The 18,248-nt window shown below is 40.4% G+C and overlaps 1 protein-coding gene across 1 annotated transcript; it reads right to left on the bottom strand.

Moving 5' to 3' along the window:
* Positions 1-5,631: 5,631 nt before the first annotated feature.
* comp (cartilage oligomeric matrix protein) lies at positions 5,632-16,027 on the bottom strand. Its single transcript, XM_085774676.1, has 19 exons — positions 15,818-16,027; positions 13,289-13,362; positions 12,892-12,943; positions 12,435-12,583; positions 12,114-12,251; positions 10,687-10,764; positions 10,152-10,304; positions 9,766-9,870; positions 9,356-9,463; positions 9,065-9,224; positions 8,728-8,846; positions 8,157-8,209; positions 7,883-8,076; positions 7,612-7,790; positions 7,469-7,517; positions 7,137-7,333; positions 6,413-6,585; positions 6,145-6,284; positions 5,632-5,784 (listed from the first exon to the last, which is right to left on the bottom strand). Exons 1-19 carry the CDS (start codon positions 15,882-15,884, stop codon positions 5,726-5,728), a joined length of 2,247 nt encoding a protein of 748 aa, XP_085630802.1. The 5' UTR covers positions 15,885-16,027; the 3' UTR covers positions 5,632-5,725.
* Between the last annotated feature and the right edge of the window lie 2,221 nt (positions 16,028-18,248).

The raw sequence follows: 18,248 nt of genomic DNA on the forward strand, positions 1-18,248 counted from the left end.
GCGGTCAAATCAAAAATGTCATTGTTTCCAGAAATGAGTTTGGGTTTTATGCCACTTGAATTGATTCTTTTCTGAGAAAATCATCAGGTATTTCTATTTAACTAGAAAAACAAGAGAAACGCGTCCAAATTCATTTTCTGCCAGTGAAAAGCCAATATACACACGCAGACCGAAGCCGTCTGTTTTTAAACCAGAGAACACTAAAATCTTAAAAATCTTTTTCACTGTGAAATCACCTGATTTTGCCTTACATGAGTACTCTACTGTTCTACTTAAGTGTCTAATGTGACGACGTATTTTCGTAACTTACTGTAACATTTTTCTTGTATTTGAGAGGAACTTAACTTTTGATCAGTGATACTTGTGGTTATGTTGTGTAAGGTTTGACAAATCAATGTACTGTATTTTGTAGCGGTACAGTTTATAGCCAAATTGTTGATGTTTTTTAAAGCGGGGCAAAAAAAAACTTTAAAAAAAAAAAAAATCTTATTGAAAAAACTTCAAAGGATGGGTTTAAAGTATTTGAGAAGTAGTGCAATTATGGGGAGGCTTTTTGCTCCATGACAGGGAAGCTCTAACAAAAATGCTACTGACCTTTACCACAGGGGTCGCCAATAACAAGAAGTACCATACAGCATGTAGAGGTTTTAGTGGTTGATTGTTGGAGATGTAACGGTATCAAAGAGGCAGAGTTTATGGATATGAGGATATTTTTATCACAGTGAACAGACTGAAAGAAGTACATAAAGGTTATCTTTAAGAAAGAATATGAGTGTATTTATATATTTCAAAGTATGTATGCAACTTTTTTGTTTATTTGTTATTTTGTTTTGCCAGCACCAACACTGGCCTCATTTTATTTTGTTCAGTGTTGTGAACAACTAAGATGGTGACAAAACCCTGCTAAGAGTGCTAAGAGTTTAGAGTGTAAAACCATTGATACCAACTTCTCCACTGAAAAGTGATGACACGAATCTGAAAATGTATATATCCTTAGCTCCAACAACAACACAGCATCTTTTGTCAAAAAAGAGGAAAAAGGTTCAAGATTCACGTCCCGTGTTGGTCTGCTTCAGCCTTTTGTCAGAGTTTCCCTGGCGGTTGTGTGTAGGTCTTTGGGATCATGTTTGGTATCTTGTGATGTTCATGTACAGACGTGCTGATCATTTACTCACCTGAAGCGCTGTTGGAGGAGGGGGAGGAAGGAAAAAAAATAGTTCCCTTCTCCCACTCTTTCCCCCCAAAGTGAATCACGTTTGGTTTGACCCCCACGACCTCTACAGTTGTACAGTTTGTTTCAGTTTTGAGTGTTTCCTCGTCTGCTAAACTAAACCACCACCTCCATCAGAGCTTTTGTTTGCCTTCAACAGATCTGTGATTCCTATGCAAATGAGACAAAAAGAAAATAACCCTCAAAGGAAAAATCCACTTCCTGATTTATTTATTTATTTATTTATTTTTTAATGGTTTAACACATTCCAGGAGTTGGGCTGGATTTATGCTTCAGAGATGATGTGGTAATGGAGACCTACACACTGGAGCTACTGATAAAATAAAATAAAATGTGATGGTTGGCTTGTATTTTATGTGACAATCCAAAGAGAGGTTCAGTAATCTCTTTGAATTGGCTCTATATTCATACAATTTCCAGCGTTAACTTTCCCTCTGCCGGTGTTGCACAGTAATTTGGAGCCTGAAAGATAGTAATTAGTAACCTGAATTATTATGTAGAAGGATTTCAATGGCTCTTTAGAGCATTGAAATAAAACAAAAAGAAGAAATTGAAACAATGAAATTTTGAGGTTAAGCTCTGTCTCCTTTGTTGTCCTACATTAGAAAAGAAACAAGAGGCTTGATTAGTTGGACAGTTGTACAGTGTTAATGAATGCAGGACGTGAAGTTTTGCAGTGGTGCTATGACAATCAACGAGTGAAATCGTATGCTGAACTATGAGTGGATTTCTGTGCCAGAGAAGCATAAATCCAGCTTCACTTTGAAATGAAGTGTCTCTTTCTTTTTTTTTTTTTTTTACTTTTTCTTTTTTCTAAACCACTCACCTGCCTTTTCTTTGTCTAACCATCCATTGTTTGTCTCTACATTTGTTGCTGTTCCCATCCACCGTCATGCATACTTATTCTCTGCCTCTTGTCTGAATTTCTCCCTGTGTGACTGTTGAACTAAGGTGCAAAACTGCTGTTCCACAAAGAAAACACTTTCTCTCCGAACCTAAAGGAACTGATGCCAAACTCGATCTATTCCTCATGTTTTAGATCAGTGGAACATTTTACTCCAGTAAACATATTTATCGTGGACTGCGTTCTCATAGGAGGAGGCAAAATAAGCCACTAGAACAAAGAAAGGCCCAGAAATGCACAACACTTTACCAGGAGCTGATTTTGTCACCGAAACAAATGTATGAAACTCATTCTCGACATGTTTCCAAAGGTTTTTATTCTGTAAAGAAAAAGACAAATGTTACGTTGCGTTACCTTTAATGCCAGTGATTTGAGCTTTCCTGTCGTTTCTTTCCTGTCACCCTGCTGAATAACAGTCATCCACACTGACCTTGTACATACACTATAGCTGAAACAAAATGCATGACTACAACAGACAGTCCAAACCCGGAAATGAGAAAAGGCCTTCTATCGCTCCGTGTAACATAACGCTATCACCAAGTCTAAAGGGATGCATGTATGGGTTTCTCCTGTGCAACAGTTAACTCCTGTTAAGTGACTCTTGTCACCTCCGTCTCTGTGTAATGCTCCTTCACGAATGATAAAAGAATGTATTTTCTGTGGCAGTGTCCTATAGTTTGAGCCTGTTGCCAAATTTATGACCTGACATTGGGAGTTTCTTGGTCCCGATCCACTTTCCCTGCTCTTCCCTCCTCTGAAAAAAAAAAAAAAATACAGACTGTTGCTTGTTCCACTCTTTCTCTCTCTCTTCCTACTGTAGCATCTCACTGCGTACGAGTCGGTGCAAACAGGCGATTCTCATTACATGTCGACCCGGGCCGCTTTTTGACCTTTTCGGGCTTTCTCAAGAGAAAACGACAAAAGGAGGCTCTGACTGCAGTTTGCATATTGGTCAAAGGGGGCGGCACTGTTCATGTGGAGCTTCTGGCGTGGTATAGACACGTTGAGCAGATTCTTATACCCCCATGTTATGTACAGGACTTAAATCTAGCCATGCTGAAGTGGAGTGTGTTTTAAGACATCAGATATGATTGTTTTATGTTGTCGTTGCCAATCATGTCAGCCTCTGGACTGGGTGTATTCTTTTTCTTTCTTTTTTTTAAAAATGTTTTTGTGCAATGTTTAGTCCAATAGTTGCTTGGCACTTTATTTGTGACCTCCTGGCTTTTGAGCAAGGACTGTTCTGCCCGATGTGAATGCTGACTGTTTCACACCAGATGTATACTCCGGAGATATTTTCATGTCAAAGAAAAGATGATCTCTCTATTTTCCTTTGTAAACTATATTTTGCCTTGTCTTGTTTTTGGGTTTTTTTTTTTATTTGGTTTTTTATCTGTGAAGATTTTAGGAGATGCAAAACTAGAAAGGGCTTACTTCAGTGCAGCTTGCGCTCTTGTGTTGGGAAAGAACGGCGCTCCGAATGTATTTCTCTGTTGGTCATCCCCCCGTCCCCCATACGAAAACCACATAGAGTCTAAGCAGGTAATGGTTCACACAGCGACACTAGTTTCGCCTCAGTGCAGCCGTAGTTGTAATCTGCGTCTTGACGTCTTGGCCACACATCCTCAGAGCTGCACTGTTTGTTGCTGCAACACAATCTCACTTCCTGAAAATGATCCAAACTCTTAAATGCAGGTGGCGTGTTTTAAAAAATGAAGCCGATGCCATCAAATTTATGACATGTAGCACAGCTCTTCTCCAGGACACCACACTCTACCAGATGTTCCTTGCTGCCAAAAACATCTGGTCCATAGAGTGTGGTGTGCTGCTGGAAGAGATGCTAGATATGAGATGTAAAGCGATGACATATGTGAGAGGGGTGTTAACATGGGGGCCGTTTCCACTTGTCACACAAAGTCAACAATGTCGTCGTGATGCTGGAAGGTTAGAAGTACATTTAGATATTAATGCAACTTTGGGTAAAGTTAGAAAAACGTAAAACAAAGACAGTTAATGGAGGTAACAAATGTAACCTTTGATCATCTGAGCTGAAACTTGGTCTTGGTTACCTCTCACATGTAGAGCATGAATTTGCATTTTGAGTCTGTGCTTTGATTTTCCTAATATGAGGCGAGTCTGAAGCTAAACACTAAAATATTGGAAACAAACTTCTCAGGCCGACGAACAAAAATTTGAAGGTTCGTTTTCCAACGGGAGGATGACCTCAAAGTTTATTTTACTACGTCCCATTAACTTGCTTGCTTTCAGCTCATCTGCTTCTTTTAGTTTAAGACTCCCCTTACTTGGTAGCACAGTCCATTTTAATGCTGTGTTTAAAAAAAGCAGTGATGCTAAATCTGGGCCCAAACTGAAAAAGCAGATGAGTGAAGCTCAAACAGGCTCCTGTGTTTAAAGGTTTCTCCTCAGCCCCAGATCAAAAGTAAAGAGCTGCCGCTCGGTATCTACTGCTTGTTCCCAGAGTGTTTTAGGTCTGAAATATCCCTTTAATAACACAGGGTTTTCTACACTGACTTAAAGACTCTGGGGAAAAAAACACAGTTTAAGTTCCACGTGAAGCTTATAGTGAGAATAGCATTATATCACTGTTGTCCTGTAAGTCGTAGTAACTGATCTGTAGTTATTTATTTGTTGCTATGTGAATCTCCTTATGTGACCATTTGTTTATAAGATGAAAGAAAAATTTCAATTAAATTGAATGTGGAAGATTTTTCCCTGCACATAGTCTTGATTTGCAGAATAATGCTCATTTAAAAAAAGCAAGAAAAAAAAAATCCTAAAAACAGACTGTCCGGTGTCATTTTACAACATCACAGCGTGTTGCTGTGGAAATGCATGATGTTTCGATCCTGTTGTATATTGTCTTTGCTATCGTTTCTATTTTGTAATCTGTATTTCAAAAATGCAAAATTTAAAAGATTATTTTGGATATGTGCATGCTTGTGAAATGTTCAGAATGTTGATTTCCACTAAAAGCTGTTGAGTTTGAAAAAAGTCACGTCTGTTACTTAAAGTCAAATGTTTGACGTTGTCTGTAGAGCTAATATAGGAGAGGGATTCATTAATATTTAATAACACATCAAACCTTATAGAATGAGTTTCTATGGTCACCTTTGAAACATTTATCTCACAGTTGCTTCAATGCTGACAGAGATTATAATCTATAAACATTCACTGTCACCCCATCATCACAGATTGAAGCTGGACTTAAAATTCATCCACAGATACGACTCATAATTTACCAAAAAACACATTTATTCAATAGTGACAGTTTACTTTTTGCAATAGCTCTTCCTTTAGGAAGTATACATTTAAAGTTATAAAAAAAAATATGGTTGATGATATTTTGTTTCAACAGGAATTTCTTTGGAAAACTGTTTATCTGGTCATTTTATATGACTAGTTTCCTCTGGAGTTTGTACATCTTTCCTCTTCTCAGTCAATCTGTCGTGATCTTGATTTCAGAAATGGACTTCACATTACCCCTTTGCATTACTGTGATTTTCTTTCTGAGACACAGTCGTGCACTGGAAAGTGTTCCCAGAATTCCCTGGGCTCGTTCCCCCGTCTCATCAGGACACCAGCTGAACCTGCTGAGCTCTGTAGGTGTCAAAGTCCTCAGGAAGAGTGTCTGAAACAAGACGCAGCATGAAGTGGAATCACAGTTTAGTTCACAGTTTGAGCAGCCGAAGGAGAGATACTCAACAAGGAGAAGGAAAACATCCTCATATGGCATGTGCACAACAAGAGCACAACACAACATTTACACAGTGTATTTATATTTGGCTTTTTCCAGGAGGTAGAAAACAAGTTGACACACAAATTTATCAGTTTCTTCTAAAACAGGACCTGTTTCTACAGTATATTTAGAATAACTGTTGCCTAATCGTGATAAATAAAATGCTGAAAATCAGATGAATGCTGATTTTAAATTAATTTTGAACTTATTGAGATGCAAAACCAATGACATGTAGCTGTAAATGTCACGCACCATTGCAGCGATAACGCAGATTGGCCCAGATGATGTTCTCCTGCGAGAAACAGAAGACTCCTAGTCGGCCTCCTCTCATTGTGGCATCGATGATAACTCCTGTGTCCGCCACCATCTGAGTACCCTCGTAGAAACGAACTCTGCACACCAACAAACAGCAGGTATGAAAGACCATTTCCCCCCTCTTTTGGTAGTAACAAGTACTTGGTCCCACCTAGGCTACCACTCTTTGTGCTAAGCTAGGCTAACTGTGTCAAATCTGCTGTACCTGATGTAGCCGTCAGCGGGCCGGTGTTGGAGGAACCAGCGGTACGAAGTCTTGTCCTTCCAGCCAACATTTCGAGCATCTTTCCACAGGAGCTTCACCTGGTCACTGGTGTCACCGGTATGCCACAGGGCGTTCCTCAGGTTCTCGCCTGGACCTGTGTTTGACTTCACGGCCTTTTCAAAACCAAAAAATTACAAAGTCTTATTTAGTCTCTGGATCAACTGATCTCTTGATCCTCTGTGAATATTTCCTTATGTTAAATCGTACATATTATGGAAATAGAACTTTTTGAAGGCTCTTTAACATATATTTGGGTGTTTGGCTTGGCTTCCGGCCCCCAAAATGTGAGAATTGACCCAAAAAATCTGTAATTTGCAGGCTCCCTAGGTTGAAATCCATATGATTTTACGAGCTGTTCCCTCAGTTGTCTTCCAGTGATGTAACTAGGATTTGAATTTGCATAATACCACCCTTACCTGGGACCAGTAGAAGGGGTGGGGCGGAGCGAGCAGTGGTTCATTTACATTTAAAGGGAACCAGCCGTTCTGAACAGGGCTGTTTGAGTATGAAAAGAATGCTGTGATGTTTGATCCTTGGGGTATTTTGACCACAGCATGTCACAGACATGTCTTTAAGACACCGGGGAACTATTTTAATTTGTGGAAAGGGGGCATAATATGTCTCCTTTAATATTTATTTTGTTCTAGGCGGAGCAGCTAGCTACCTTCAGTTGGATGCCAGGTTCTGCCACGGCTCTGAATGGGTTTGCCTGCCAGTAGATCTGCTCCACCTGCTTCCACATCACCACGTAGAAACTGGAGCTGTCCTGGTAGCCAAAGATAAATCCTGCGTAGTCATCGTCCGTCACCGTGTTTACATGAAACGTCCCTTCGAAATCGACGCCGCTGAAAGCAGTGTAACCTGTGGGAAAAAAATGTTGCACACGAGTATAGCTGGTTATCTTCATGGATCAGCTACAGTTTGTGTAAAGCAGAATTTGTGGGCACATAAAAAATGTCAAACTATTCCTACAAAAAACAGACATGATGCCCTTACCAACAGCCAACCCAGGATCACTGTTCATCGTCTGGACAATCTCTCTTCCCTATATGAACAAAAGGAAAACCATGGATTTAAGATAAATTTAATCACATTGAGAAGTGTTTTCGAACTCAACAAATACTGAAGAGTCACTGAACCTGGTTCAGCACCACCCAGTTGGGGTCAATCTGTGCGTCTCCCTCTGGATCTAAAACGACAGTCTGGTACTCCCTGAAGTCAGTGAGGGTGACTTCAGCATTTTCTGGACAAACATCGATCGTGTCGACGATTGTGTCGTTGTCAAAATCCGTCTCACACACATTACCAACACCATTACCTGGGGAGTAAAAAAAGAAAAGTTGTTGAATGCCTTGTGAAGGACACTTTTTCTTTATTTGTTCTCTTAGAAAATGAAAATGTGTTGTCCACCGTCTGAGTCTTCCTGCAGCGGGTTGGGGATCAGACGGCAGTTATCAGGACCAGGTGGCAGCAGATCCGGGATGCCGTCATTGTCGTCGTCGTCATCGCACTCGTCCCCTTTGCCATCTTTGTCGGTATCAAGCTGAGAGCTGTTGATGACCGCTGGGCAGTTGTCCCGAGAGTCTTGGTGACCGTCACCGTCACTGGATAGAGGAGAGAGGTTTTATTAACATGTGCAGATGTTGATTTTAATTGCGATGGGACTGATTAGGGAGCAAAGTACCTGTCCTTATTAGTGTCACAGGGGTCTCCAATCAGGTCGTTATCCGCATCCATCTGAGAGAGAGTTAATATGAGTTACTGTTAAGATCAAACGGACTAGGTCTGTGTGACCTTTGACAAAACGGAGCAAGAAGCTGCAAGGCGATCAAACTTTAAATCGTGAAGGTGTAGATTGATCTTGTCGCACCAGTCATTGTGTTTATCGCTCTTAAATAACCTAAAAAATGGCTTATGATTGATCGATGGAGTCTTTGTGGGCATGATATTTACAGTAAGAGTGCAAGGTGGTTTTAATTGGGGGCAGTTGTTTTTTTTTGCAAAATGTTAACAGTTCACTGTCAATCAAATCTGGCCACATTAATGCATCATGAATATTTGATGTCATAGAGGAACACTATGGGAGTTTTGGTCTCCCAGTTACAGTGATATTCTGTACTGACTGAAAGGGGCTTCAATCTGAGTTAGAATGACTTTTACAAACCTATAACATGTTGAGTTTCCGTATGTAGTATAAATAGTATAGTATAAAACCACACATACATGCATGTGATCATGTAAGATAGTGTTCTGACCTGGTCAGGGTTGGGAACATAAGGACAGCTGTCGCAGGCGTCTCCCACTTTGTCTCCATCTCGATCTTTCTGGTCGGTGTTGGGAACCCTTTTGCAGTTGTCCAGGTTATTGGGGATTCCTGAGATTTAAGTATGTGAAAAGTCCAACCTTGATGTTGTGTAGCTTTATTCATCAATGTTACAATCAAACCTTAACATAAGCCTCTTTAATACCTGCAAATGTCACTATGAAACATCAAAAATATATAATATAATCACTTTTAGTCCATTTTGAGGTGGTGCTCTCTTAAAATGAACGTATGCATGCATACATAAATGACCCACATGGCATACTAACCATCCCCATCAATATCTTCATCACACTCGTCACCAAATTCATCAACGTCTGTGTCTTTTTGGTCGTTGTTTTTCACAGCACGGCAGTTGTCGCAGGCATCACCAAAGTCATCCTCATCAATGTTCCTCTGGTCCACGTTGGGCACCAGAACACAGTTGTCCTGTGAAGAAGCTGTTTTAGTCTTTGTGAGTGGAGTGACTTGACACAGTGTGGACACAAGCCATTCTTAAATGTATATCTCTTTTAATTGACTTTAAATGACTGATTTAAATCGGTCTCTTATGCATGAACCTGCATGTTGAGGATCCCGTCCCCATCTGCATCTTCATCACAGGCATCACCAGCTCCGTCTTTGTCCGCATCCTCTTGACCAGAGTTGGGAACCGTGAGACAATTATCCTGGAAAGAAATGTGCTCAATTTTATAACTAGACAGGAAAACAAAAAGCAAGTAAGTGTTTCAATGCAAGAGCTGCTAAAAATAATAGGATAATTATTGTCTAGAATTCCAGTGTCCGATGATTATCTGCATATTGTTTCTGTTGTAATTCAAACCCAAAACATTGGCCTTAAAAAAGGATTTTTCAGTCTATGACGAAGTATTTACAAAAGTTAACTTCATACACATAGACTCCACATACAGTCAACCAAATCCAGCATGTCCTTTTCTTTGCAGATGACTACATTTCTGAGGAGGCTCACCTTGCTGCAGCTCCTCTCAGGGCACTCCAGTTTCTCATCAGGGACACCATCAATGTCAATGTCAGGACCACAGAGGTAGCCGTTGCCAGCCCATCCGACTCCACACTGTGCGGATGGAAAGTGTTTTATGGACTGTACAGACTGTTTTCATTGGACCTGTTGTACGCTGCACTAAGTCTTCCAACAGGCCTGCGATTGCACAATCTTTGGCACGAGTCCAGAAAGTTTTATATTTCAAAGAGTTGGGTCAAAAATCTTTAAACAACTTCATGGTACGATTTTCAGATTTGTACAAACCCGGCTATTTAAAGCTCTGCTTGCCTATTTGGTCCATTTTGTAGGATTCACAAAACGGGAAAAGAAGTCGAATGGTTTAATTTGTTCACCTGACACTCGATGGCCCCCTCTCGATGTACGATGCACTCAGCGCTGGCGTGGCAGGGGTTGGGTTGACCGTTCCCACAGGCTCTCTCGGGCTTGCAGCCACGTCGCTGATCTCCGATGTAGCCCGGCTTACAGGGGCCGCACCTGAACGAGCCCTGATGATACACAGAGGTACAAAACTCATGCCTCCCACCTACACATTCCTGATTCCTGCCCGATGACTGGACTCTGCCTCTGTTTTATCCTATTTTATTTGATCTTATTGTGTCCATTGTTTTATTGTGCTTCTGTTGTGTTACTTTTTGTATTTTTATCTTGCTGTGCAGCACTTTGGAAACATTGTGTTTGTTTAAATCGTGCTATATAAATAAAATTGGATTGGATTGGATTGTGACTGAACCGACACTGGCCAAGCATCAGGTTGTGAAGACATCGCCACAATGTCTTAAACTTTTCTCCTGTATAAAAACGTTATACAACGCAATTTTTCCAGCTGGTTTCCCTCAAGCTTGACAGGTTTCCAGAGTTTATACTCACAGGTGTGTTCATACAAGCCGAGTTCTCCACACAGCCTCCGTTGTTGGGGCCCTCGCACTCATTGATGTCCTTGCACACCTTGATGGGACAAACAGACAGAGAGTGATGTCCAGTGACTTTAATGGGCCTCTACGTCAAGATCAGCAAAAGAGGAAAGAAAGTGAAGGCAGTCTCCTATGTCAGGATGAAGTGGTGCTGAAACAGTCCAGCGCTCTCTGTTTGACATGCTGTATGCACGGAGGAGAGAGGGGAGGCGCTGCTGATGGATGAAGAAAGGTGCTGGTGAACAAGACAAATAGGTAGAGGTAGAGAGGGGAAATGTCGCCTGGACGTTTCCTTCCAGAATTACCACAGTCTGATAATAGGAGGGAAAAAAAACGTTTCCAGTTTTAAGTTCAGTTACAATGCAGCATCTTTATTTTTTTCCACACATTTTTTCTTAAAATGTATAATTAAAGATATAAATACTACTGCAGGTGATGAACTCAGTCTTCATCCTCCTTTTCATGTATTATTTCCCACCTAGTAAAACATTTTTTTAAATGTTTAAATGATTAAACAGTGCTAGTAATAGCACTATTACCAGTTAGGGTGACCAGATCCCAAAAAAACGCATGTGAGACAAAGACAATTTGGTGTATGGCATGTATGGCATCCATTGCCAATGGGAGGCAGTGGCATGTTCAGGGAGGAAACTGTGATGGGGTATATGCCCAGTCAGAGGCATTTGGTACATTGTTTTATACTGGCTTTTGTCAAGTTTTCTTTTTTTCAAGAATAAACATTGAGGTTTTCTATCACAATTGTATGTTGCCGCTCATGTGTTTTGACTTGTAGGTCTAGTTTTTCTTGCAGTGTTATGAGTTTTGCAGACAAAACTGGGTCCTGCCACCCCACCATAGGTCAGTGCCCCACTTGGGCCACCCCTATCAAAAATGTCTGGACATGCCCCTGATGTGATGAGAGGTAGTCTAAAAAGTTGATGGATTCTATCTTAGCTCTAAAAATTAAACACAGAGACTAAAGGATTCAATTATACTACTGATGATTTCATTCTCCAAATGCAGGACTGCTTTACAAATTCGAAAAGACCTTGCTTCAAGTCGGTGATGGGACGTAATCTCTGTCAACATTAACAACCTTAACATCAGGAGTCACACATTGATCATTAAAGATTTGTCGGGTCTCTAAAAACAGCAAGGAGGGACAGACGAAGTAAGTGAGAGGCTAACATGCTCTTCAACTGTCGACGCTGATTGATTAGCATGATGATGTCACTCACAGACCTTCTGTCTTTCTTCACAGCCATTGGAGTGATTTTATTCTATGTGTTCACATTCTCAAGAAATAATGTCCATGTCCAGTATATTTTTTAACCTGTGACCGTCTGTGAGTGTGTTTGCATGTGTGTGTTCACCGTTGCTGACCTGTTTGTTGGCAATGGCGTAGGCCAGGCCAACGCCCTGGACCTGGGGCCCAGTGTATCCTGCAGGGCAGGAGCCGCAGCGGAAACCAGGGGCGGTGTTGATGCAGCGCACTCCCATGTGACAGGGCATCACTGTACACTGCCAACAAAAGAGACACCGAAACACAGCGATCAATTCCTGGCTCTGATACACCAGTTAACACAGATGATGATCAATTGTTTTCAAGTGTATCAATCACAACATCAATGCATTTTTGTTTTAACAGGCCATTCACAGTAACACAAACAAACTAGGTTCTTCTCTCAACGTTTCGTTGTGTACCTCGTCCACGTCAGTGCAGTGGGTACCATTTCCCTCCATACCGTCCGGACAGGGTCCGCACTTCACACCCTCAGCTGTCTCCATGCACTTCACTCCTGGGGGGCACGGGTTGGGCACACAGGAGGGACGAGGCTGCATCCCCCCCATCCCTGAGGAAAGTGCACACAATCGTCGCCAGTTTAAATGCAGCGATGATTCATTTAATAAGATCTTATCTCTGTATGTTGTCTAAGTTACTCAGCTTTATACTGTGTGATGATACAGACTTTCCATCACATTAATATTGCATTCTATGCTGATAACATTCTTACATGTATGAAATATTTAATCCAATTACAGTTTAAAAAGCGATAAAAGTTGTGGATATTAGCTTTTGTTATGATTAGTAATTTCAACATCAAATGGCATATTTTCAGACATGAATAACATTTTCAGTGTTTCTGAGAGGTCAACTCACCACAGGCCTCACACTCCATCACAGTGTTCTTCAGAAACACTATCTCTTTTATCTGGAAAAGAAAATGGATCAATCCATTATCACTTTCTGGCACAGAGTGGCAGAGTAGTAACAGAAATCGTACAAATTGCTCATTTCATCATATAACATTTTTGAAGCTATTTGGACTTAATTGTGATGAATTTATGAAATACATCAGATTTATTTCATTTTATGGTAACACAATAAGTACACACTATTAAGTATTAGTTAAGCATTAAGAAATACTGAATTCTTAGTTTGTAACGCATACTCATTAGTATGTAATTTATAAATTTGCTTATCAGTGATGAGTAAAACATTTTTATGCACCAGGTGTGCACCAGGTGTGTGAGTGAGTGAAGGTAATTTTTTTTACCTGTTGTTTCAGAAGCTCTTTGATCTCAGCCAGCGCAAGGTTGGTCATTTTTATCTGACTGATAATTTCTCCATCTGCATTTAGAAAAACACATGTGATTTACACAACTATTCATATTGAAATACAGCTGAGTTACCCTCTACGTGAACCAGTCTACACATAAACTGACATTAAAAGTGCTGAATATCCAAGATCACCACAAACAGAACAAAAACAAAACGGATGGAAATATGAGCTATGATAGAAGATGAGAAGATAGAGCAGGTCCTGTTGATACTGTATTTGGAAAGTTACGCATTTTTGTTGTTCAGGCACTTTATTTTGAAATCAAATAATGGATGCTGCATTAAAATGACAATCCTTGGCTTTAATGTCAGTCATCTAAATGATTTATACAGGAATAACTGTGTGAGATGTAACTCTTTTCACACAGTGCCCCAGCTGCGAGGGTCAAGAAGTCAAAAGGGGACTAGACTCTTACTATAGGTGCTAAATGTTTCTTAGTCAGATGTGAGTTGTTTCAACGGGTTCATAGACAGAAGAGCCCACTCATGAATTGACTGTCTGAGTGTTGTCATTTAGATGAGAATCCTCAAAACCAGAAAGGCCAAGACTGCAGTTCACAAGTGTAACCGTCCAAATAGTGAATGTCGGGGCTGTTTGCACAGTAGACAGAAGCACTCCTGTGAGTAAACACATTTACAAGATTTGATCTTATGCCAAAGCAAACTGATGTAAAACTTTGTTCCAGATGCCTCTTTTGAGCTCTTAGCGCCACATCAGCTTTTTTTCTGTGGATGCTGAGGTTGTTGGCTGGACACTTACATTACAACAAATGTGTCCTGCTGTACAACATGACGTGCATTGACAATCCTCAGCCACCACAGGCCTCATGTATATCCACCGCCCACTGATTCACTGGAATCAGAGAGGTTTCTGATCACAGGATCACAGGAGAACTCATTTCCCAGATATGAAGCGATTCAAGATTTTCTCTTAAGTTATGTAAGTTCTTCGTGCTGCGAGCGAGCATCCTTACAGGAACCAAACGCTGTGGACATCCCTGTGTTTTTACAGTGTGTCAGAGTCAGAGTCCAGGGTCTGAGAATGATCTGGATTTTCAATGAAGATTATGAAACTTAAACCATCTGTCAACTCTCTGATAATAACCTTCCCACAAAGCAGAGAGAGGCTGAAGAGACCATGAAACTGAAGAGCAACACAAACACTGTGTAAGAAATTCGTTTTTTTAGTTTATTTTCCATCATGTACATAGTATCAGGAATTCATCATCAAACAATCATCAGTCAATCAATCAATCAATCAATCAATCAATCAATCAATCAATCAGGAATTCATTCATTCATTCGTATCATGATTCATATTATTTCATAGATCGAAAAAAACAAAAAACAAATTAAAGATTCAATTCATAAACAACAAATGCATTCTTAGTTAGGTTGATACTTATATTGTGCTCCTGTTAGGCTGTGTTTTAACATGTCAAAGAAACAGATGCAAAACATTCAAATTCATAGAAAATCAAGGAAAATTTTGCCTCTGTCTTCACTGTACTGTTTATTTGCTGCCATTTTATTTCAGTGTCTGAGTACTGTGAAATTTAGTGTGAAAATGTTTCACTAACGCATAATACAGTAGTGTGTAGTTATTATAAAGCTAAAGTGTCTTTGTTGTTTGTTAAATTAAAGAACTGTCATATTTAAAACATATTATTCTTTCATTATACATAGTCATTATAAAAATATTTAAAATACCCACTTTGACTTTTCTCTTAAATTCCATGAAAATGGGAAAATAACTGCAGATATTCACAGTTTAGAGAGCATGTGGATGCCAGATTCATAAACCTCCAACCAGATTGTGCCTACATGTGTTCAGGTGTAGTCAGGTCCTGATGGACCATACTGCTTGTACTAATTGACCCAAAGACCCCGAACATCCCCCCTTCAATCACCCCAGACACCACCTCGTCTCCCAGAGGAGCTGCACCAGGGCAGAAACCTCCCCAGTGTGAAGCACAGGAAATGTGTTGTTCTCATTAACAGAAACTCTGTTTACTGAATGAATTCCACAGCAGAGAGAAAAAGATACTGGAAATAAATCTCTCCCACCATTAATAGAAAGGTTGGTGGGAGTTTTTTCCCCCCCTCCTCCTTCACAACAGAAAGTTCATGGTGATTGTTTTTCCTCATTGTGGGCAAATAAATTTATGTGCTCAAAGCTTTGCAGGGAATAGCTCAAACCCCAGAGTCCTCAGAGTCTTTATACCTCAATAAGTCAAATACATGGTTACATATTGAGGTCACTGTTTAAGAAAATTAAATATTTATATATTTTTGTGAACAAAAATGTACCATCATTTTGATTAATTTGAACAATGCTCTCAGATTTTTGTGTAAACTCTCTTGTGTGGTCAAATCTAGTGTTTTAATAGTAATGAATAGTTTCTATGCAGTTTTATGCTGAATCAACAAACAACAATGGCACAATGTAAAGAGTTTGTCTCACCTCGCTGTCCTTCTGTCACATGTCCTCCCATGCACAGGACACAGGTCAGCACCAGAGACCACAGCATTGTTTAATCTCTGCAGCTCCTCAGGTACGACGGATATTCTCTCTTCTCTCTCTGTCTCTCTCTCTCTCTCTCAGTATCAGTCGACCTCAAGCAAACATGGTTCCAGCATAGTTTTAGCCTTTCCTCCCCTGCCTTGGTTTTATACCAACCACTCCAACCTCCCCTCCACACACAAACACACCCACTCCCCTGGCTTACATCCCCAACCCCAGTCTTACAAATCACTTCTCTGGAAAATGAGGACAGTGGTTTGACTGCACAACATGAGACACCCCCACGTTTTAATAGAAGTGGTTTTCACTCAGGGTCATGCCAAAAACAGCCTTGATTGTCTGGAACGATAAGTCATTCAGTTAATTTACAGACTGGTAGGCGTACACTTTAGAAATCCAAACTGGTTTTTCATTGGTTCACTGTTTTTTTGTCTTTTGTTTTTTGGTGTATTAGATAAGATGGCCTGGTCCAACTGGGGCAACTACTGGCATAAGGGCAGGAATCAAGTCAGACACTCCACCAGTGGCTGACCGGTTGTGAGCAAACCAAATACACATCTGATTTCCCTTCCACTATGTGCCTTTTTTTTTTTTTAATGGTCAGGTTTTCGAGTTCAAAATTCACTGGATCCCTCAGCGATCAAGTTTACACTATTTTTAGGCTCTTTATGAGCTCTTTGATCAGACAAATGATCAAATGATATCCAAACCCGAGACACTTGAGCTTTATTTCTTACATATTTCTACCCCTTCACCTAGACATTGCCTAAATATTTTACTAAATACCTCAGCTTATGAGCACCTGAGGCTCGACTTTATGAGGCTCCATGAATTTTAAATCCCATCACCCGAAGCACAGATGCTAAGCCTCACTTAAGTGTCAGACCAAATGGCTCAGACTGTCAGATGCGGGTTGCTCTGAAGTTTTGACTTTGTGGATTCAGACATTTGGTGAATTTTGAAGTCCAACACCCAGATGAAACATTTATTTCAAGTATCTCTGACCGAGTAACTTCGTGTGTTAGTTAGACGACTGCTTGGTCGCTACAAAGATTCTTGGTTCAGTGAGTTTTGGAAGCAAAAATGTCAAGAGACACAAATGAATGAGGGTTGATCATGTGACCATGCAGCTCAGGTTGTTCCAGGACTGTTTGGAAAATGTGTGGGTATGAGTTTGATTCCTGTGGAGCTCAATAAAAACACTTGGTGGGAAAAAAGAAAATTGACTTAAAAATTACTTGGATTTCTTTTTGTTGTACATGTGTGTTTGTATGTTTCAGTAATGGGATCGACAGATGTTGGTCACATTCCTCACAGTGAAAGGTTTCAGGATTTTTGGCCCAGATCCCTTTTGACAAGCTCTCACCACCTCCACTCCTACGCCCTCGCTCGCTCGCTGCCTTGCCCAAAGGAGCGGGGAAGTCTCACTCTGGTGGAAAAACAAACATAACATCTCTTTTCTGTCGTCAGGCTGGAGAATTGGACCCTTGTGTGGAAAGGAAGAAATTACACAACATCTTCTTTCTCATCTTTAACCTGTTATCAACAGGGAATGGAAGTGCTTAAATCAAATTGGTGACTGCTGGTTCAATTAAATGTGTTTTAGTTCAAATGTGTTTTATCAAAGGATGGAAGGGGAATATAGCTGATTTGAAAACCCTTTACACCAAGTTTTTCAGTTTTTCCAGCATCAAAGTGGCTTTTTTAAGCTTAACGAGTGACAATTTGCTGCTTTTCGTTGTCTTAAATTACAGGCAATTACATCATTTTAATAGATTAATTGAGAAAATGATCAACACTTGAATCCATAAAGAAAATAGTGGTTATAGCAGCAACCTTTTTGACTATTATGGGCCATTTCAGCCATAAATGTGTGTATCTGAGCTCGACTAGTGCTACAAATGTGACCTGAAAATGCAGCGAACAGATCCTCTGCTGTTGTGAGGAATGTTCAAAGGTCAAAGGTCGAGAGCAACAACCTCCTGTAAAGTCCATCAGTGATGCTTTATTGCCTGTACTACAAGAGTTTGTCGACACGGCAGGGGGGGGCCGTGACCCCAGGCTGCCCTCAGACCCTTCCTGTCACCTCCCAACGGCCTCAGAGTTACATAATACAGAGTTTATGAAGATGTTCCTCCTGGTACCTGACACCTGTTCTGTGTGTGTGTGTGTGTGTGTGTGTGTGTGTGTGTGTGTGTGTGTGTGTGTGTCCTAAATCCTAAACATTTTGTGATCTTTTTTTGAATGATGTGAATATTTCAACCTGTTTGCATCAAGAAGAAAATTTCTAAAATCAAGCTGTTAAGGCACTTTCATAATATGCTGAGATTATGATACATAATATACTGAATTCTCTAGATTTCAACACACA

The sequence above is a fragment of the Trachurus japonicus genome, chromosome 4 (assembly GCF_045865225.1).
Source record: "Trachurus japonicus isolate A0001 chromosome 4, Traja_1.0".
Taxonomy (NCBI): domain Eukaryota; kingdom Metazoa; phylum Chordata; class Actinopteri; order Carangiformes; family Carangidae; genus Trachurus; species Trachurus japonicus.